At 42.4% G+C, this 22,601-nt stretch overlaps 1 protein-coding gene across 1 annotated transcript in view; it reads right to left on the reverse strand.

The window, feature by feature from the left end:
• Window positions 1–22,601, reverse strand: part of LOC140895919 (von Willebrand factor D and EGF domain-containing protein-like) — a 198,798-nt gene that overhangs the window by 92,887 nt on the left and 83,310 nt on the right. The window contains 1 exon segment of the mRNA XM_073306827.2: window positions 21,337–21,516. Within this exon segment, the coding sequence (XP_073162928.2) occupies window positions 21,337–21,516 (180 nt within the window).

Consider the following 22,601-nt stretch of genomic DNA (forward strand, 5'->3'; position numbering starts at 1 on the left):
TTTCATAACCAATTGTCCCCATAACGAGTGGCACTGGTGGTGATACTGGGAAACTGGAGTGTCTAAGGGAATTGCTTGTGTGACTTGTGGTTAGCCAGTGGCGTAAAACCAAAGTCCTCTCTGTCTGGCTGGTTTTGTTTCCCTTAGGGGTGGAAAAACCCCAGCCTTGGGCTGTAACTGCCCTGCTTTAAGCAATTTGTCCTGAATTGGCACTCTCGGTTGCGTCCCACCAGAACCAGCATTGTTACATGTGTGATGGGTCCTGATGAAAGGAGTAACGTGTATATAGACTCCACTAATTCATGGGAGTCCTTGCGTTTGGTGGGACTTTTATGTGCTTGGGCAAACTCCAGGTCCATGAAATTGTCTGAGGCACCTGAGTCCACCAGTGCCTCTGTCAAGGTTCTTTCCCCACTCTGAACTCTAGTGTACAGATGTGCGGACCTTCATGAAAAACCCCCTATACTTATTTTGACCAGCTTAGGTTAAAACTTCCCCAAGGTACAAACTATTTTACCTTTTGCCCCTGGACTTTATTGCTGCCACCACCAAGCGTCTAACAAATATATAACAGGGAAAGAGCCCGCTTGGAAAAGTCTTTCCCCCCAAAATCCTCCCAAACCCTACACCCCCTTTCCTGGGGAAGGCTTGATAAAAATCCTCACCAATCTGCATAGGTGAACACAGACCCAAACCCTTGGATCTTAAGAACAATGAAAAAGCAATCAGGTTCTTAAAAGAATTTTAATTGACGAAAAAGTAAAAGAATCATCTCTGTAAAATCAGAATGGTAAATACCATACAGGGTAATCCGATTCAAAACATAGAGAATCCCCCTAGGCAAAACCTTAAGTTACAAAAAGACACAAAAACAGGAATATACATTCCATTCAGCACAACTTATTTTATCAGCCATTTAAACAAAACAGAAACTAATGCATATCTAACTAGATTTCTTATTAGCCCTTTACAGGAGTTCTGACCTGCATTCCTGCTCTGGTCCCGGCAAAAGCAACACACAGACTGAGAGAACCTTTGTTTCTCTCCCCCCCCCTCCAGCTTTGAAAGTATCTTGTCTCCTCATTGGTCATTTTGGTCAGGTGCCAGCGAGGTTATCCTAGCTTCTTAACCCTTTATAGGTGAAAGGGTTTTTCCTCTGGCCAGGAGGGATTTAAAGGTGTTTACCCTTCCCTTTATATTTATGACAGCCTCTAAACTGGTGTCAGGCATCTCTGGGTGCCAGAGCCAGAGACGGAGTCAGAGTTGTGTTGGACTCTGATTGGCCATCACCAAGTGTTCTGTGGACTATTCTGTGGAGGACAAGTGTTGCTGTGGACTATTGGGAAGGGGAAGGCTGGAGCTGGTGGGACTGGCGAGAGCTGGGAGGACCATCCATTTTCTTGGTGTTATTCAGTCAAGCAGCTGTCGATCTTGATGCACAGACTGACTAGGCATCCAGGCCAGATGGGGATTCCACCCATGTCAGTTCATCTTTAATATAATTGTTTAGGCTGAGCTGGAAATGAAAACTCTGTGTCTTCATTCCATTCGGTGTCTAGTACCAAGCATTGGAACTCTGATGCATATTTAGCAACTATCTTGTGTCCCTACTGCAACACCTGAAGTGTGGCTTCGACAATACGCTTGCGACTTGGGTCATCAAAGATCATCATCATAGCTTGAACAAAGTCCTTGAATTGTCCCAGACTGAGTCTTGATTTTTCCTGGAGTGGAGATGCCCAAAGCCAGGGCCTCCCTGGTAAGTAGGCTGATAATCAATCCTACTCGGGCTTGGTCAGAGCAGTATGACTGCAGGAATAGCAGAAATAGGAGCCAACACTGATTTAGGAACCCACAAAATTTGTCATGATCACCACAGAACTTGTCAGGCAGAGGGAGCTTGGCCTTATGGGGAGCAAGGGTTAGACCTGAAGGCGGAATGGCTTGAGCTTGCATTACCTCATTCTGTGCCTACGGGGTGGCAACCTGGGTCTGAAAGGTGTGTAGGTGTATATCTCCATCATAGAGATATTGGCCTTTGTAGGACCCATACTCACCATATCAGCTGTAGTTTCCTTATTGTTTGTGGGTTCTGGGTTGCTCAAACTGTCAGAGACATAGACATGCCTAGTAGTTGGAATACAAATCAGGCCCAGTGGTTGGAGCAGGAGTCGGTAGCCAGGAATTGGAGCTGAGGGTCAGAATCCAAGTCAGACACCAGAATCAAGGATCAGAACGAAAGTCAGGAATCAGAGCTGAGTGGCATAGCCAGGTTACCTGGAGCAAGGCAAGGCCAGGGCAGGGCTGGATCCAAGGCAGGGAACCAGCAGGCTCAGGAGCTATAACAGCCATAGACAAATGCTTCGAGGAGCTACTGAAATGCTGCTGCTGCTGCAGGGCTTAAGAGCTGCTTTACTGACTCTTCCAATCAATCAGACAGTGTAGCCAATCAGGCAGCCTACTACAGGTCAGCAGCGCTTGTTAGGTAGCCCTGAGACTGGCTTTGCTGCAGGCCCTGATTCCTGATCCATCAATTCCTCCTCCACCAACTCCTTCTCCTCCTCATTTTTTTTGTGAGAAAAGATTGATTTGGCTTACACGTAACTCCAGGAGATGGTGGACAGCTGTGAATCCCGAGTGATGGGAGGTACTTTCATCCCACGTAGAGTGAGGCACCTAACTCCCTTTGAGGGGAGGGGCATTGGTCACACTCCTCTCCTCAGCACGGCCTTCTGGCTAGCTTTTGGTGGCTTCCCACTTTAGGTGTTGGCTTCTAACTCTCCCCATGCATTGTATAGGGAGCCTGGAACCCTAACTTGGGACTGAGAATTCACTAGGCAGCAAAGTGCATAAAAATTAGGCATTATATTGCTTAGCATTGGAATGCCTAAAACCCCTTTTTGAATGTAGCCCTAAATCTCTGAGTTTTATAGTCACTGAATCCAAACCACCAATTTTATTGTGGAGTTATTCCTGAAGCATACATTTCAAACTAGACTTTGTCTCTTTAAAGTTTAATCATTTTACTTTTTGACATCGCTCAAATATTAGAGCCCAGTCCTTCAGTCCTTATTCAAGTTAATCCCATTTTCTTCACTAAGCGTATTACCAGCATAAGGTTCCAAATTCAGACATAAGGCCATATTCTACCTGACACACAAATAGAAGATAATGGGATTACTCTCCGATTGGTTCATATACTGAATCCTGTCTTTTCTAAGGATCTTTTTTTAGTTTCTCAGAATCCTTACAAAATATACTACATAATATATTACATTATAGTAATTTGTGAATATTCTGTAAAATAAAAGAACTGAAAGGATTTTCATGCAGTACCCTAAAAAAGAAAGACCTGGATCTTAGCCATTATAATTTGGAGGATAAGAAGACTTCATTATATTGTTGTTTTCTGAGGAATTAGACTTGGTTCTGGTGAAAAAGGAGAGTACTTTTCTGATGTGATAATGTGGTGATGAATGGGCTCCATAGAAGAGGAACACAAAATGTGAAATGGCCTTGCATAAAATATTCACTCACTGAAACGCCTTTCCTAAAAGCAATTTAGGTGTTATAAAGAAATATTATAGCAGGGGTAATTAGAATGTGGTTTAATGCATTTTATAGCCAAATTCAAACAGTCTTGTGGAGAATTTTACAGTAGAAATTATTATAATCTGGGGGAGGCATGAATCCTGAGGAAATGTACATACTTCAGAATTTGAAAAACACAAGAATGAGGAAAAAAACTTGAAGAAACAGTGACAAGGTTGGTGAAGTAATTTCTTTTACTGGACCAACTTCTGTTGGTGAGAGAGACAAGCATTCCAGCTACACAGGCTCTTCAGGTCTGGGAAAGGTACTCAGAGGGTCACAGTTAAATACAAGATCAAACAGTTTAGCATAAGTAGCACATATTCTAAGCCTGGGACCATTCAAGGTGAAGTGGCCCATTAACACCCCTGTTGTCAGAGGACAAAGGGGGGGCTAGTGGGTTGTAGATTGTTGTAATAAGCCATAAATACAGTGTCTTTGTTAAGACCATGGTTTTTAGTGCCTAGCAAAGTGACGAATTTAAGCTCCCAGGCTTGTCTTTTGAAAGTGTTGTGCAGTTTCCTTTGAGGATGAGCACTGATAGGTCAGATATAGAGTGATTGCTTTGTGAAAAGTAAAGGAGTACTTGTGGCACCTTAGAGACTAACCAATTTATTTGAGCATGAGCTTTCGTGAGCTACAGCTCACTTCATCGGATGCATACCGTGGAAACTGCAGAAGACATTATATACACAGAGAGACCATGAAACAATACCTCCTCCCACCCCACTGTCCTGCTGGTAATAGCTACCAATAATCTCTGTGTGTATATAATGTCTTCTGCAGTTTCCACGGTATGCATCCGATGAAGTGAGCTGTAGCTCACGAAAGCTCATGCTCAAATAAATTGGTTAGTCTCTAAGGTGCCACAAGTACTCCTTTTCTTTTTGCGAATACAGACTAACACGGCTGTTACTCTGAAACCTGTCTTTGTGAAAAGTGTTCACCGACAGGTGTTATGGTGTTTTGACCTTTTATCCTTCTCCTGTGTGAGTTCATCAACAAGTATGTGAGTGAAACCAGACAACCACTAGGCTCTCGAATGAACTCACAAAGGAAAATGCAAAAAGACAAAAACTACTTATGCTAAACTATCCTTTGATTTTGTATTTAGTTGTGACCCTCTGAGTACAAATACTCTTGGTTTTTTTGCGGATACAGACTAACATGGCTGCTACTCTGAAACCTTTCCCAGACCTAAAGAAGAGCTCTGTGTAGCTGGAAAGCTTGTCTTTCTCACCAACAGAAGTTGGCCCAATAAAATATATTACCTTACCCACCTTATCTCTATAATATTCTGGAAGTGACACAGCTACAACAACAGTGCATATATTTAAGGAGTGGTATAATTTACAGTATGTTTTGATTGTAATGTATCTGCTTTAATTCTTTAATTCTTTTTTTTTAATCAAAAATTGAAGTGATTTTGTTCAGGATTGGATCCTTTAATTATTTTATGTTACTGACTTAAATTGAAAGGTAGGAATTGCCATTTTATTGTGGTAAGTGATATGGTGTTTCAAGAGCAATTTTCAGTGCAACTCTGAAGGCATTATTATCTGATTATTAGCCTCATCTGGAGTACTGTGTCCAGTTTTGGGCCCCACACTTCAAGAAGGATGTGGATAAATTGGAGAGAGTCCAGCGAAGGGCAACAAAAATGATTAGGGGACTGGAACACATGAGTTATGAGGAGAGGCTGAGGGAGCTGGGATTGTTTAGCCTGCAGAAGAGAAGAATGAGGGGGGATTTGATAGCTGCTTTCAACTACCTGAAAGGGGGTTCCAAAGAGGATGGCTCTAGACTGTTCTCAATGGTAGCAGATGACAGAACGAGGAGTAATGGTCTCAAGTTGCAGTGGGGGAGGTTTAGATTGGATATTAGGAAAAACTTTTTCACTAAGAGGGTGGTGAAACACTGGAATGCGTTACCTAGGGAGGTGGTAGAATCTCCTTCCTTAGAGGTTTTTAAGGTCAGGCTTGACAAAGCCCTGGCTGGGATGATTTAACTGGGAATTGGTCCTGCTTTGAGCAGGGGGTTGGACTAGATGACCTTCTGGGGTCCCTTCCAACCCTGATATTCTATGATTCTATGATTCTATGATTAATGTTAATGAGAACAAGGCAAATGAAGTAAGAAGAGGATGTACCTGTGTGAAACTTATTTTATACAAAGGGAAGATTGATGCCTATATTGTATTTATTTTTATATCAGAACTGAAAAGATGGATTAGGACAGTGAAATATTTTAGCCTCCAAAAAGATGTTTTAAAACTGTATTGTCATAAATATAAAGGGAAGGGTAAACCCCTTTGAAATCCCTCCTGGCCAGGGGAAAGCTCCTCTCGCCTGTAAAGGGTTAAGAAGCTAAAGGTAACCTCGCTGGCACCTGACCAAAATGACCAATGAGGAGACAAGATACTTTCAAAAGCTGGGAGGAGGGAGAGAAACAAAGGGTCTGTGTCTGTCTGTATGCTGGTTTCTGCCAGGGATAGACCAGGAATGGAGCCTTAGAACTTTTAGTAAGTAATCTAGCTAGGTATGTGTTAGATTATGATTTCTTTAAATGGCTGAGAAAAGAATTGTGCTGAACAGAATAACTATTTTTGTCTGTGTATCTTTTTTGTAACTTAAGGTTTTGCCTAGAGGGGTTCTCTATGTTTTTGAATCTAATTACCCTGTAAGATATCTACCATCCTGATTTTACCGGGGGGATTTCTTTATTTCTATTTACTTCTATTTTTTATTAAAAGTCTTCTTGTAAAACACTGAATGCTTTTTCATTGTTCTCAGATCCAAGGGTTTGGGTCTGTGGTCACCTATGCAAATTGGTGAGGCTTTTTATCCAACATTTCCCAGGAAAGGGGGGGTGCAAGTGTTGGGAGGATTGTTCATTGTTCTTAAGATCCAAGGGTCTGGGTCTGTAGTCACCTAGGCAAATTGGTGAGGCTTTTTACCAAACCTTGTCCAGGAAGTGGGGTGCAAGGTTTTGGGAAGTATTTTGGGGGGAAGGACGCGTCCAAACAGCTCTTCCCCAGTAACCAGTATTAGTTTGGTGGTGGTAGCGGCCAGTCCAAGGACAACGGGTGGAATATTTTGTACCTTGGGGAAGTTTTGACCTAAGCTGGTAAAGATAAGCTTAGGAGGTTTTTCATGCAGGTCCCCACATCTGTACCCTAGAGCTCAGAGTGGGGGAGGAACCTTGACATGGTGGCACAGTGGTGGGATTAACCTGAAATCATTTTGAGATCCAGTTGAGATTTTTTGAACTAGAAATACAGATTTTAAAAAGGAATTTTTAAGAAGTCCAGAAAGCTTTGAAACTGAAAGCAGCTTGGTTTTTCTCTGCTTTGTGGCCAAGCAGAGACAAAAGGGGATTATCTTGTGAATTGCAGGTTTTCTTTGCCTGGAGGCAGGGTACTTAACTCCTGCAGGGAAATTCACAGTCTTCCAACCCAGAGGTTTTTTTTTTCTTTTCTTCCTAAAAGTAAATAGGGGGGGTGTGCTCTACCCATTTGCCTGGAGACAAAAGTGGCAGGGTTTTTTTTTTAGGATTTTGATTTTTTTTGTTTTACAAGGAGCACAGGTTTGAAAAAGAAATTTTTTTTTTCTTTGGGCTGGGTAAGCAGGTTTCCAAGTAGTTGGAGGTTTTTTACTTTAATTTGGGCCCAGAGCAGAGACAAGGGAATTGTCTTTTTCTGTAGGCTGACAATCACTATCAGAGAATAGGTATTCTATTCCAGCACAGCAAAATTTTACAGCCAAGTTTTGTTTGTTTATTTCTAAACCTCGGGTGTAAAGTTAGTAAAAACAGAGAGGTTAGAATGGCAAAATCCGCGGCTCGACTACAGCTTGAATTAGCCAAATTTCAGGCTGAGGAAAGACAAAGGGAACATGAAAGACAGATAGAACTCATGCGGCTGAAGAAGGAACAAGAAAGGGAGGCAGAACAACACCAAGCGGCTGCTTACAGGAGAGCTATGGAAGCGAGGGACAAAGAACTGGAGGAGAAGGAAAAAGAGAGGAAGTATGTGGAGGAGATGGAGAAGATAAAGGCTCAGCAGAATATCCCAACAAACCCTAGTAATCCTTCTCCAAGTACCACTTCCCATCCCAGAAAGTTCCCCACCTACAAGGCAGGCGATGATACTGAGGCCTTCCTAGAAAACTTTGAAAGGGCCTGCCTTGGGTACAACATCTCTACTGACCAATACATGGTAGAGCTGAGGCCGCAGCTCAGTGGACCCTTAGCTGAGGTGGCAGCTGAAATGCCTAAAGAACACATGAACAAGTATGAACTGTTTAAATCCAAGGCGAGAGTCAGAATGGGGATAACACCCGAGCAGTCTCGTCGGAGGTTCCGAGCCCTAAGGTGGAAACCAGACATGTCATTTACCCGACATGCCTACCACATTGTGAAACATTGGGATGCCTGGATATCAGGAGCAAGTGTTGACTCTCCAGTAAATTTGCCCTTCCTAATGCAAATGGAACAATTCTTAGAGGGTGTTCCTGAGGAAATAGAAAGATACATCCTAGATGGGAAACCCAAAACTGTAATTGAGGCAGGAGAGATTGGAGCCAGATGGGTGGAGGTGGCAGAGAAGAAGAAAACTGGTCGCAGTTGGAGCAGAGACCAGAAGGGACCACCCCAGACCACACCCTATTACCGGGGGCCGCCCAAAGCCCCACCTACCTCCCAAAGAACCCTCCAGACCCCTTATCATCCCACCACCCCGTTCTCCAGCAACCCTCCTCGCCCCAGTGACCCGTCAGCTGGACGATGTTTTAAGTGTAACGAGCTGGGGCATGTAAAGGCCAACTGCCCCAAGAACCCCAACAGATTACAGTTCATTGCACCGGAATCACACCAGAGGTCCATAGGCCCAGATACCTCCCAGATACCCTTGGAGCGGAGGGAAACTGTGAGTGTGGGCGGGAAGAAGGTCACCGTGTGGAGGGACACCGGAGCACAAGTGTCAGCTATCCATGCTTCCTTAGTGGACCCCAATTTAATCAACCCAGAGATCCAAGTGACGATTCAACCCTTCAAGTCCAACTCTTTCAATTTGCCTACAGCCAAGTTGCCTGTCCAGTACAAGGGCTGGTCAGGAATGTGGACTTTTGCAGTCTATGATGATTATCCCATCCCCATGCTGTTGGGGGAAAACTTGGCCAATCATGTGAAGCAGGCCAAGAGGGTGGGAATGGTCACCCGCAGCCAGGCTAAACAAGCCGTGAGGCCTAGCTCTGTTCTGGAAACTTCTATCAGGACCCAGTCAGAGGTGATGGACCCGGACCCCAGGCCAATGTCTACAACAGCAGTAGTGGATCCAGTCCCAGAGACCCAGACGGAACCAGTCCCAGAACCGGAACCAGCCAAACAACCAACACCAGACCCCGTGCCAGCACTGAATCCAGTACTTGCAACCTCAACACCAGAGGGCCCCACCGAACCTGAACTGGCAGCAGCCGATAACCCTACACAAGAGGCTCAGCCGGAGCCTGAATCCCAACATAGTACACCAGCGGAGAGTGGTTCACAGTCAACAGAAACAGCTCCATCCCCTATATCGCTTCCAGAGGGACCAAGCCTAGGTCCACAATCCCATGAGGAACTGATGTCTCCAGCATCAAGGGAACAGTTCCAGACCAAACAGGAAGCAGATGAAAGCCTCCAGAGAGCTTGGACGGCGGCACGGAGCAACCCACCGCCTCTCAGCTCTTCTAATCGATCCAGGTTTGTTGTAGAAAGAGGACTTTTATACAAGGAAACTCTTTCTGGTGGACACCAGGAAGACTGGCATCCTCAGAGACAGTTGGTAGTTCCAACTAAATACCGGGCCAAGCTCTTGAGCTTAGCCCATGATCACCCTAGTGGCCATGCTGGGGTGAACAGGACCAAAGACCGTTTGGGGGGATCATTCCACTGGGAGGGAATGGGCAAGGATGTTTCTACCTATGTCCAGTCTTGTGAGGTGTGCCAAAGAGTGGGAAAACCCGAAGACCAGGTCAAAGCCCCTCTCCAGCCACTCCCCATCATTGAAGTTCCATTTCGGCGAGTAGCTGTGGATATTCTGGGTCCTTTTCCGAAAAAGACAGCCAGAGGAAAGCAGTACATACTGACTTTCATGGATTTTGCCACCCGATGGCCGGAAGCAGTAGCTCTAAGCAACACCAGGGCTAAAAGTGTGTGCCAGGCACTAGCAGACATTTTTGCCAGGGTAGGTTGGCCCTCCGACATCCTCACAGATGCAGGGACTAATTTCCTGGCAGGAACTATGAAAAACCTTTGGGAAGCTCATGGGGTAAATCACTTGGTCGCCACTCCTTACCATCATCAAACAAATGGCATGGTGGAGAAGTTTAATGGAACTTTGGGGTCCATGATACGTAAATTCGTAAATGAGCACTCCAATGATTGGGACCTAGTGTTGCAGCAGTTGCTCTTTGCCTACAGAGCTGTACCACATCCCAGTTTAGGGTTTTCCCCATTTGAACTTGTATATGGCCGTGAGGTTAAGGGGCCATTGCAGTTGGTGAAGCAGCAATGGGAGGGATTTACACCTTCTCCAGGAACTAATATTCTGGACTTTGTAACCAACCTACAAAACACCCTCCGAACCTCTTTAGCCCTTGCTAAAGAAAACTTACAGGATGCTCAAAAAGAGCAAAAAGCCTGGTATGATAAACATGCCAGAGAGCGTTCCTTCAAAGTAGGGGACCAGGTCATGGTCTTAAAGGCGCTCCAGGCCCATAAAATGGAAGCATCGTGGGAAGGGCCATTCATGGTCCAGGAGCGCCTGGGAGATGTTAATTATCTCATAGCATTCCCCACCTCCAACCAAAAGCCTAAGGTGTACCATATTAATTCTCTAAAGCCCTTTTATTCCAGAGAATTAAAGGTTTGTCAGTTTACAGCCCAGGGAGGAGATGACGCTGAGTGGCCTGAAGGTGTTTACTATGAAGGGAAATGTGCTGGTGGTGTGGAAGAGGTGAACCTCTCCATGACCCTTGGGCGTATGCAGCGACAGCAGATCCAGGAGCTGTGCACTAGCTACGCGCCAACGTTCTCAGCCACCCCAGGACTGACTGAACGGGCATACCACTCCATTGACACAGGTAATGCTCACCCAATTAGGGTCCAACCTTACCGGGTGTCTCCTCAAGCTAAAACTGCTATAGAACGGGAGATCCAGGATATGTTACAGATGGGTGTAATCCGCCCCTCTGAAAGTGCATGGGCATCTCCAGTGGTTCTAGTTCCCAAACCAGATGGGGAAATACGTTTTTGCGTGGACTACCGTAAGCTAAATGCTGTAACTCGCCCAGACAACTATCCAATGCCACGCACAGATGAACTATTAGAGAAACTGGGACGGGCCCAGTTCATCTCTACCTTGGACTTAACCAAGGGGTACTGGCAGGTACCGCTTGATGAATCTGCCAAGGAAAGGTCAGCCTTCATCACACATCTCGGGCTGTATGAATTTAATGTACTCCCTTTCGGGCTGCGAAATGCACCCGCCACTTTCCAAAGACTTGTAGATGGTCTCCTAGCGGGATTAGGAGAATATGCAGTCGCCTACCTTGACGATGTGGCCATATTTTCGGATTCCTGGGCAGACCACCTGGAACATCTACAAAAAGTCCTTGAGCGCATAAGGGAGGCAGGACTAACTGTTAAGGCTAAGAAGTGTCAAATAGGCCTAAACAGAGTGACTTACCTTGGACACCAGGTGGGTCAAGGAACTATCAGCCCCCTACAGGCCAAAGTGGATGCTATCCAAAAGTGGCCTGTCCCAAAGTCAAAGAAACAGGTTCAATCCTTCTTAGGCTTGGCCGGTTATTACAGACTATTTGTACCGCACTACAGCCAAATCGCTGCCCCACTGACAGACCTAACCAAAAAGAAACAGCCAAATGCTGTTCAGTGGACCGGAAAGTGTCAGAAGGCCTTTAACAAACTTAAAGCGACACTCATGTCTGACCCTGTACTAAGGGCCCCAGACTTTGACAAACCATTCCTAGTAACCACAGATGCGTCCGAGCGTGGTGTGGGAGCAGTTTTAATGCAGAAAGGACCTGATCAAGAATTCCATCCTGTAGTGTTTCTCAGCAAAAAACTGTCTGAGAGGGAAAGCAACTGGTCAGTCACTGAAAAAGAATGTTACGCCATTGTCTATGCTCTGGAAAAGCTACGCCCATATGTTTGGGGACGGCGTTTCCACCTGCAAACCGACCATGCTGCACTGAAGTGGCTTCACACCGTCAAGGAAACTAACAAAAAACTTCTTCGATGGAGTTTAGCTCTCCAAGATTTTGATTTCGACATCCAACACATCTCAGGAGCTTCTAACAAAGTGGCTGATGCACTCTCCCGTGAAAGTTTCCCAGAATCAACTGGTTAAAATCGTCCTTGAGATGTGGAAAATATTGTTAGTCTTTATGTACTTGGTAGTATATTTAGAGATGCATGTGTCTTATTAACTCTGTTTTTCCTAGAGCTCTAAGAAGAAATCCCAGCCAGTGTTTCACCCTAGCTGAGATTTGGGGGGCGTGTCATAAATATAAAGGGAAGGGTAAACCCCTTTGAAATCCCTCCTGGCCAGGGGAAAGCTCCTCTCACCTGTAAAGGGTTAAGAAGCTAAAGGTAACCTCGCTGGCACCTGACCAAAATGACCAATGAGGAGACACGATACTTTCAAAAGCTGGGAGGAGGGAGAGAAACAAAGGGTCTGTGTCTGTCTGTATGCTGGTTTCTGCCAGGGATAGACCAGGAATGGAGCCTTAGAACTTTTAGTAAGTAATCTAGCTAGGTATGTGTTAGATTATGATTTCTTTAAATGGCTGAGAAAAGAATTGTGCTGAATAGAATAACTATTTCTGTCTGTGTATCTTTTTTGTAACTTAAGGTTTTGCCTAGAGGGGTTCTCTATGTTTTATAATCTAATTACCCTGTAAGATATCTACCATCCTGATTTTACAGGGGGGATTTCTTTATTTCTATTTACTTCTATTTTTTATTAAACGTCTTCTTGTAAAACACTGAATGCTTTTTCATTGTTCTCAGATCCAAGGGTTTGGGTCTGTGGTCACCTATGCAAATTGGTGAGGCTTTTTACCAAACCTTGTCCAGGAAGTGGGGTGCAAGGTTTTGGGAAGTATTTTGGGGGGAAGGACGCGTCCAAACAGCTCTTCCCCAGTAACCAGTATTAGTTTGGTGGTGGTAGCGGCCAGTCCAAGGACAACGGGTGGAATATTTTGTACCTTGGGGAAGTTTTGACCTAAGCTGGTAAAGATAAGCTTAGGAGGTTTTTCATGCAGGTCCCCACATCTGTACCCTAGAGTTCAGAGTGGGGGAGGAACCTTGACATGTATTGAAAAATTATTCATTGGGATCCTCTGAAAAAGGGGAGAAGGTTTTTGAAGGGGGTCATTTAATAGGTAATTTAGTAGAGCACACAGGAAAACAAAAGGGTAGACTGCTTTCTCACCACTTCCATGGTGTACCGGCAATTTAAAATGTAGCACTAGACTTTGATTACTGTTTTGAATCGGTCATATTACTCTATATCTGCACTTACAGATATTTAATGCAAGCAAAGATGTTTTAAGTTATCTCAAGGGTATCTCTATATGAGAAAAATGCATAGCACACACCCTGATATACCTACTGCTGCTGGAGGGAATGGATATAGAGTTGTTATGACTTGTAGTTACAATATCCCTACAAGATTGAAGTGAGGACAGATAATAGCCTACCTCCCACTGAGAAATCAGAAATCTTCCTCGCAAAGATTCTTCCCAAGAGGAGGTTGGTTAGAAATCCTTTCAGCATGAGGGAGTCCTGTCTATCAGGAATGACCCCAGCACCTCTGGTTCTCCCTAGTTCTGTTCACTTGTATACATATTTCCAATTTACAGATATCAACAACCATGGGCTTTTGGAAATGTCATAATTAGTAAGATCCCTTGTAAAGTGCAGCAAATGTAATCCATCAACTATTTATGTCACATAGAAACTGTTCAAATCACATAACGGTGTGACCATTTTCAGAAAGAGGACAAAATACTTAGCTATCCAGATGACCCATAAAACAGTTTTTCCTCTTCCAAGACTGTTAAAGCACACATTAGACAAAAGTGAGTCAGAGTTAAGAAAAAGATGAATGATTTGTATTAAACCTTTACACTCTTTAAAATTACCTTTAACTTACAAAGTCCAGTTGGATGGAATTCACAGACCTGGCAGGCTCAATCGTACAGGGTCAGAACTTTGGAATTGCTGTACTGGAAGCCATCATTAGTAATCTAAACGATACAAAAATCATCATTCTAAGTAATAAGGTTCCATATGGATACTGTCTGCTCATTTCGGAGCACATAACCATTGCACCCTTGAACTGGATACCTGCCAACAAGATAAATTAAACCACTTGTGACTTACTTCCCTACAAGCTGACAAATTGCTTGATGTTGCAAACTGGAAACCATTATTAATAACCAAAAGATCTTTTGGCTCAGATATGAAGTTTTGTGATAGCTGTTAGCTTTGTCAAATAGCCATGCTTTGAAGTGTTACTTAATATATTTTCAGTAGACAAAACACTTGTATTCTTTCAACAGTACATCCTACCTTGGACTGTTTGCCACCCTTTCCCCATAATGAAAAGCAAATACCAAGAGCAGTTTGTGTGTGTATATGTGTGTGTGGGGGGTGGGTGGGTAGGGGTCACATTCCCGCGGCAATCAATTAATGTATTAAAATTGTTTAAGTGGATTCATAGGATTTCCTCACCATCACTTTACTCACAATCGCTATTGTTCCTATTCAGAGTCCATCTTTGGTTTTCTTGCATCATCGGTAGCGTCACAGCACAGACTCTCGACAACCTGTAATTCTGCTCAGTAACAGCCAGCCATTTGTTCCAGTAGCAATGCAACCCATATTCAACCACCAGAGGTAGTACACCTTTTAGAACTGCAGATTTTAGTCTGAAATTGTGAGTAGCCCATACCTCTCAACCTGCCAAAGCCCAGATATCGGAGATATTGTAGGTGATGCACAAAATGAGGGGCACAAAATAATGATTAATGCAGGTAACTTTAAACACTGTCAGGTTCATGCCATTAAGTGAATGACTGTTTCTATAACCCAGATTTCATTATTCCTTATTTCTAATATAAATAATTTTTGACAATAAAAACAGATTCATGTGGAACAAAGTTAATTTTGGGACTAAAGTGAGAGATTTCTCAAAATGAGAGACACTTGAGAGGTATGGAACATTAGCAAGCAAAAACATTCCAGAAAGTATCCAGTGAACACTCACTGAACTAGCAAAGCACATAGTACACTGGCAAGACAGCAAAGAGGCCCTTCTTTATGCATATCCTGGAGATATAAAATACTTTAATCAACTTTAAAAATGGAGTGCGTAAGGAGTTTGCTAAAACTGAAAGGCTGTTGACATATACTTAATTCAGAGGCAGGATGCAAAAACATGTCTCCTATTCAGTAACATTTTGTGCTTTGCTAGGAGCCACTGGACCCAGAGCAAAAAAAGTACTTTCATCAGCTAATAAGGTATTTCAGTTCACAGGAGGGGAATGTTATTTATAATCCAGTCATGCAAAAAACATTGAATGAATATAAAGCAAAATTAATGAATGAATAAATAATACACAGAGCCTCAATTATCACAAGTTCAGAAAGAATAACAAAAGTTCCTTTGGAACATGATAAAGTGAATATTCCCACAATATAGCCTGCAATTGTCCTCAGCTGACAATACATTACTCTTTGAACACACTCACTTCCACACAAACCAATCTAACTAGAAAAATTATTGTAATCGTGGGCTTTTATAATTTGAAATTCTGGAAAAGAAGGAAAAGCAACATTAAATTAAATTGAAATGAAAATGTATTGGTACAGTTTTAAAAAGAACTTAACTCCCTCCTGAACATCATATTCAGTAGAAGTGATATGTATTGGCACAAATTGGAAAAGAGCTTTAAAAAAGGAAGACTTTATTTTTTAATTCAATGGCAGCAAAAACTTCAATTTTTTTTCTATTATAAGATTTTGCTTGTTTGCAGGCAAGATCTCCATTAAGAAAAGACCATTCTTAATACATTTTAACTTTAATTTCATTCCTTTACCAGTACCCTCAAGGTGTATGTTTTGTCAGCACTAGTACACATGGTAATAAACATCAATAATGGTAAAGATTAGAATAGAGCAAACTCTATATAAGGAACAATTCACAGGACTCATTTTTCTGTTTGTTCATTGTGCTCTGAACAAACTATAACTTTTCCAAATTGCTCAATATTTTTAATTTTTAACACATTATAATAACTTTCAGTCTGTGGGGTTTTTTGAACAGTTTGTTTCATTATTCATTGTTGTCATTTTGTAATTGGTCACTTAGTGATATTGGAGGGAATTTGTAAAAGTGCCTATTTGACTTAGGAGCTCAAGTTCAATTTTCAAAAACAACTTGGGTGCTTAGGAGCCTAAGTCTCATTGAAAGTCACTGAAAACCATGACTCAGTTTCTGTATCAACTTCAAAGAAACAGCAGGGCTTTTAGACAAATGACTGGGTAAGTCAGGAAGTCTGTTTCTGCTGCTTGAAATGAATTTAATTCATCATGGAACAAAATGTTGTTTGCATTATTCATAATCATTTGTACAACAACATTTGGCTTGTACAAGAGTTTGTGAATGAAAAAACAAAATGTGTGAAAAACCAACTGTCAAGGTTCCTCCCCCACTCTGAACTCTAGGGTACAGATGTGGGGACCTGCATGAAAAACCTCCTAAGCTTATCTTTACCAGCTTAGGTCAAAACTTCCCCAAGGTACAAAATATTCCACCCGTTGTCCTTGGACTGGCCGCTACCACCACCAAACTAATACTGGTTACTGGGGAAGAGCTGTTTGGACGCGTCTTTCCCCGCAAAATACTTCCCAAAACCCTGCACCCCACTTCCTGGACAAGGTTTGGTAAAAAGCCTCACCAATTTGCCTAGGTGACTACAGACCCAGACCCTTGGATCTTAAGAACAATGAACAATTCTCCCAAAACTTGCACCCCCCCTTTCCTGGGAAATGTTGGATAAAAAGCCTCACCAATTTGCATAGGTGACCACAGACCCAAACCCTTGGATCTGAGAACAATGAAAAAGCATTCAGTTTTCTTACAAGAAGACTTTTAATAAAAATAGAAGTAAATAGAAATAAAGAAATCCCCCCTGTAAAATCAGGATGGTAGATATCTTTCAGGGTAATTAGATTCAAAAACATAGAGAACCCCTCTAGGCAAAACCTTAAGATACAAAAAAGATACACAGACAGAAATAGTTATTCTATTCAGCACAATTCTTTTCTCAGCCATTTAAAGAAATCATAATCTAACACATACCTAGCTAGATTACTTACTAAAAGTTCTAAGACTCCATTCCTGGTCTATCCCCGACAAAGACAGACTATAGACAGACACACAGACCCTTTGTTTCTCTCCCTCCTCCCAGCTTTTGAAAGTATCTTGTCTCCTCATTGGTGATTTTGGTCAGGTGCCAGCGAGGTTACCTTTAGCTTCTTAACCCTTTACAGGTGAGAGGAGCTTTCCCCTGGCCAGGAGGGATTTCAAAGGGGTTTACCCTTCCCTTTATATTTATGACACCAACCCAACCTGGTGAATCCTAATTCAGTTTCTAATTTGTTGTATTTTTTTAGATAATTGTTTCAACTTTTCACATAGCTCTAGCAATATTAATAAATCAGAGAAAGAGCATGCTTTCCAAATCTGACAGTTACCCACCAACCTCCTCCCACTTTTCCCCCAACCCACATGTAGGTGGATGGCCTAACTCATCGTCATCATGATGACAAATGCCAAAAGGAGGGGTTGACGTGGCCTCCTGGCAGATCGAGCGCCACCCAGATCAATCTCCGGCAAGGCCCTTTAGGTAGACGGGCGGGAGATTCAGTTTATATTCATCACTGGCAATATTATTGCCCCACTGAAGCTGGCAGCAATGTGGGCTTCACAAGCTATGTAGCCAATCCTTGGCACACCTGTTTTGGAGTTCATTGGTCTTCCATTCAAATAATATGTTCATACCAAGAAAGCCTCCAAAACTGAACTAGTGCTGATGGAGGTGATTGCTGCATTCTGCTTTGGCTAGCCTCATTTCTGATCTCATTCTCTAAATAGGTGTTTGTATTTTGATAACTGCACAAATTATTCTAAACTAACTGACTGATGTTGCACCTGATACTGTCTAATCTACATTCAGTAGCATAGGCATGGGAGAAATAAGCAAAACCTGAAACATGAATAGGAGAGGAGATAAAATGAAAGAGCACGGAGAGGTCGAGCTGGTTGGAAAACGCAGTTACATTGAAAGCAAAATGCTCTGCTAAATTTCACTGAAATTTTGTTTCTGAGGGAAAAAGGGCCAAAAAAAAAAGTTCTGACAACATCCCATTTCAATATTTTTGGAGTGAAACAATCTAGTTTTTCCTTTTAAAATTACTTTTTGTTTCATTTTTTGTTTTCTATTATATATTATAATATTAAATCAGCTTTGTTGAAATGGAACTTTTTTTTAAAAATTTTCTTTCTAGGAGAATTTCAATATTTTTCACTTTTGTTCTGAAGAGGTATGAAAAAAAAATTCAAAATCCTCTGTGAAACACAATATTCATTTTCTGCACAGCTCTACTAAGGCTTTTAAAACTATAGTCTGGGTGCTTCCTTCATAACCCACCCACCAAACAACCAGTGTGGAGAATATAATATTCATGCAGCTGGATACATTTGGCACATAAGGGTTTAATTTTGTTTTCACCAGGTAGCCATGAACCAGCTATTTCTAAGAGGATTGCCCTCAAAGGCTGGGTAGGTGAAGAGTGCTCAGAGACAGATTTCCTTGAACTGTAGTTCAGGAAGAGAAACATTCTATGGAAACTTTGGAAGGGAAAAATAAAGAAGCTGCACAACCCAACTATGAATGTGTGTGGCACCAGAAAACAAAATGAACCATAATACACAGTAAGCATAAGGTATAAAACTATCAACCTAATTAATCAGCCTAGTGAAAAGTGCCCTTTATTTAGACACAGAGCTACTAATTATACCCTCGCAAGGAAAAGCCTGCCACACGGGATCCAGAAAGTTCAGTTCCTCCAAATTATTCCATTAGTGGGCAGTGTTTCCCCTCACAACGCACATAACAAGCAGAGGGTGTAGCATCTCCTTAGATCTTGGGAAACCTGGACCTACAAATATAGGAAATGCCATAGTGCATCAAAGTCCATCTAGTTCAGTATCCTGTGGACAATACCCAGGTGCTTCAGAGGAAGGTATAAGAATCCTCCAGTAGGCAGATGTGGGGTACTCTTGCCCCTTACATAGGTCTCATCCTGATTTCCAATCGAGACTGGTTTAAGATCTGAAGCACAGGCTATCTATCTATCTATCTATCTATCTATCTATCTAGTTATTAATAGAGGGCAGGAGTATAGATACAGAGACTAAGGGCCTCCACATCCCTGGACTTCTCCCATTGACCAGGGCAGCATGGATTTTAGCATGCAACTAGTATGTCCATATTACAAACAAACAGTTACCAAAGCACTGTGTTGCAATGAAAGCAGTGATAATGGATTGTAGCTAGTTTATTAAATGTTTGCTGTTGACATTTGAGGTATAATAATGATTTTCAAAGCACATCTACAATTGCTCCTAGAGTCTCCCTGATTTTTCCAGCTACAGTTTGTTTAGTCGTTTTTTATCTCAGATTTTCAACCTTGACAAAATTGCGTTTTGTGGAAAAATACAAAGCTAGAATGTGTGTGTGAGAGAGATGCACATATATTTTCCATAAAATATAATAGTTAATAATTGTCCTGTTGGAGGGGTGAGACTACCCAAGTAGAAGCAGCAGGTACAGGGTCACCAAGGTACTGATTTTCTGTAAATATTTAAGGCTGATTAAAGTGAGGGGTTGAAGTCACAGCAGAGCCAGGCACAGTGTGAGCAGGTGCTCTGAAAGCTTTCTCCTATAGCTCTGCCAGTGCACTTCAGTCCTCATCTGATGCATCGTTGCTTGTTCAGTGCTAATCCTGGCGCTCACCTCAGAAAAGACTGTCAATTCTACCAGTCTGTACAGTGGTCTTGTGATGTACAGTAAAATATACAATACAACATGATGAGACAAGATTCCTTTTTACTTGTGATCTTATCAGAATTTTGAACCTGGGCCTCCAGAAGTGAAATACTAGTGATTAACAATTGATTAGACTAGTGCATCAATCTTAGATGACTACCAGGAACAGTGATTGTAATTTGCACCTTATCCTTGCCTTTAAAATATGTCCACAATATTGTGACTTTGTTTTGCTTTGTTTTTTCCTGAATGGTATGAAAGGTATCTATTTCTATATACATTTAATGACTGGTGAGAATAATATTTTACTCTGCATTTTAGTTACCAGACAAACTGATATTCTCATTAATTGTCTTTTAGTAATATAAAAAATTCCTACTTTCACTTGCCATCTTGCGAATGGTTCATCATCAGCCATGAAGCACGCAGCCTCTGTTTCTGTGCTGTTCAGAACAGGAATCTGGCAGTCAACAGCCGTAGAGCTGAGAAAATCTGCTTTTGTGGGTTCTTGTTCTCTTGATATCCAGTTGCCATTGAGATGCTACAGAAGAAAATGTATGCAGGCAGAAGCCAGATACAAATGAATTCCAGTTGTCAGCACATATTTATATTTCTAATTAATAAGGTAAAGAATTTATCCTTTAGCAGCAAATCTCACCTCCCCCTCCAAGGCTGCAGAGGGCCCCAGAAAAAGCAGAATCAAGATGGTTCTGCTACACAAGGGAAACCAGCTCAAGCAGGAGTCCCCATTCACTGTGTGCTATGTAGCCTGCCTCCATCTGAGACACCTAAGTGATGGGATTTGGCAGGTGTGAGGCCCGTCAGAAGAGTAGGCTACTTGAAATCCAGCAGCCAATGCCTCCAAGGAGCAGTGGACCCTACAACAGGCTTCAGAACTGCAATAGCAACTTTAGAGCTGTGCTGTAACCATTGCAGAGTGCCCACTGCCTCCTCCTGGCTATTCTTGGAACAGGGTATAGCCCCTTCTGACTTCAACAGGCCACTTGTGTGGGTAAATGCACAGGGTTTGCCCCCTAATCTTTTGATGGGAACAGCTTCATTTTGAAAAATAATCTATCCTGTCACTATATCAGGGAAGCCTTCTTTAACTATGATTTAAATATTATATTTCACATTCAAATACATTTAGAAATACAGCCATGCATACAGATTCCAGATGCACAAAATGAGAAATAATACCGTGATTTTAGGCCTCGTTGAATGCGGGTATAGCTGAGCCAAAAAAGAGCTAAACAAAGCTTGCAGAAAAAAAGAATGGTGAGAATATATTGCTTTGGCTCACTTATGACCCAATCACGTTAGATTGGCTTCAGTTACCGTTGCGTACAATGTATATGCTTGCACCTGGAGTTGAAGGTGTTCTGCACCTGGTAATGACAATTGGATAGGAGGGGACTCAGGCCCAGATCCTAAATTAGATACCTAATTCCTATTGAAATCAATTTATTGAAATCAATCAGTATTCAGTACTATGATTCTATGATCTGGGCCACTGATCCTTACAGGATTAGGTGCTTTTACAAATGTAAGCATGTTCTACCGTATTGCTGATTGACTTTGCGCTCCCATGGTACATTGCTTACAATCAACCTGGTGACCTCACAGTGCAGATCAGGAGAGTCTCTGAAGCTGAGGCCAAACACCCGGATCCTGTTACAATCAGAAACTCGTATATCACAGAGACCCCTGTTCTCTAAGTCTGTGATCTCCAGAGTGTTCTCTGAAAGGGTGAAATAAACACAGAACTTTAGAGAGAAGCATTAAACTCATTTCATTTTTACCAAATTGTTTTTACTGTTGCCCTGCTTTTTAAAAAAAAACACTTTCCCTTGTATTTATAGCTCACATACCGCCTATATCTGCTTTGAAACATCACATACAAATAGCACAGCCGTACAAGGGTAGCTACAGCAATCAGCATCGAAGGGGATGAACCTCTAGTTAGACAGTAATCCTATTGAACACACAGTGCTGCTAGGCTGATATCAATGAGTTTTCTGCAACTCATTTAATCAGTTAGCTAAGAGATATCACTTTTAAAGGAGCTGTGTATATAATAATACTAACCGACCTCACAGGTATGTTGTGACAGTGAGGGTTAAGTCATTAATGGGTGAAACTTAACTCTGCAGACAGCCAGAATTAGGCCTGGGCATCACTTAAAGTATACTTAAACCCTACTTTGAGGGCTTATCTGGGACAGAGGGTATGTCTACATAGCAAATTAAAACCCACGGCTGGCCTGTGCCAGCCAACTTGGACTCCTGGGACTTGGGCTGTGGTGCTAGTTTCATTCCTGTGTAGACTTCTCGACTCAGGCTGGAGCCCGAGCTCTGGGACCCTCCCACCCCACAGAGTCCTAGAGCTCAGGCTCCAGCCCGAGCCAGAAGTTTTCACAGTAATGAAACAGCCCTATAGCCCGAGCCCCATGAATCTGAGTTGGTTAGCACAGGCCGGCTGTGGGTGTCTTGTTGCTGTGTAGACATACTCTTAAATGCTGCATAGTCCTTGCTGTCCCTCTGCACCAGGTGGAATTTCACTCATTTATGTTTGTAGAGTCCTTTATGATCCTCAGGTGCGTAGCAAGACAGAACTACTGAGTTTTATTGTTTTTAGGGCTTCCTTATGCTATGGTGGAATCACTGTCCAAAGAATATACAGAAAGAGAATATTTAAATTGTTAGCATATTGAGTTAAAGTCCAACCCAGGAATTTACCTTTTCTCAGATGTACATTTCCCTTGTAATTTTAAAGTTGTTCTTCATTTCTCTTCTATACTGTTGTTGTATATCTGGGCACTTTTAG

The sequence above is a fragment of the Lepidochelys kempii genome, chromosome 11 (genome assembly GCF_965140285.1).
Source record: "Lepidochelys kempii isolate rLepKem1 chromosome 11, rLepKem1.hap1, whole genome shotgun sequence".
In the NCBI taxonomy this organism is placed as follows: Eukaryota; Metazoa; Chordata; order Testudines; family Cheloniidae; genus Lepidochelys; species Lepidochelys kempii.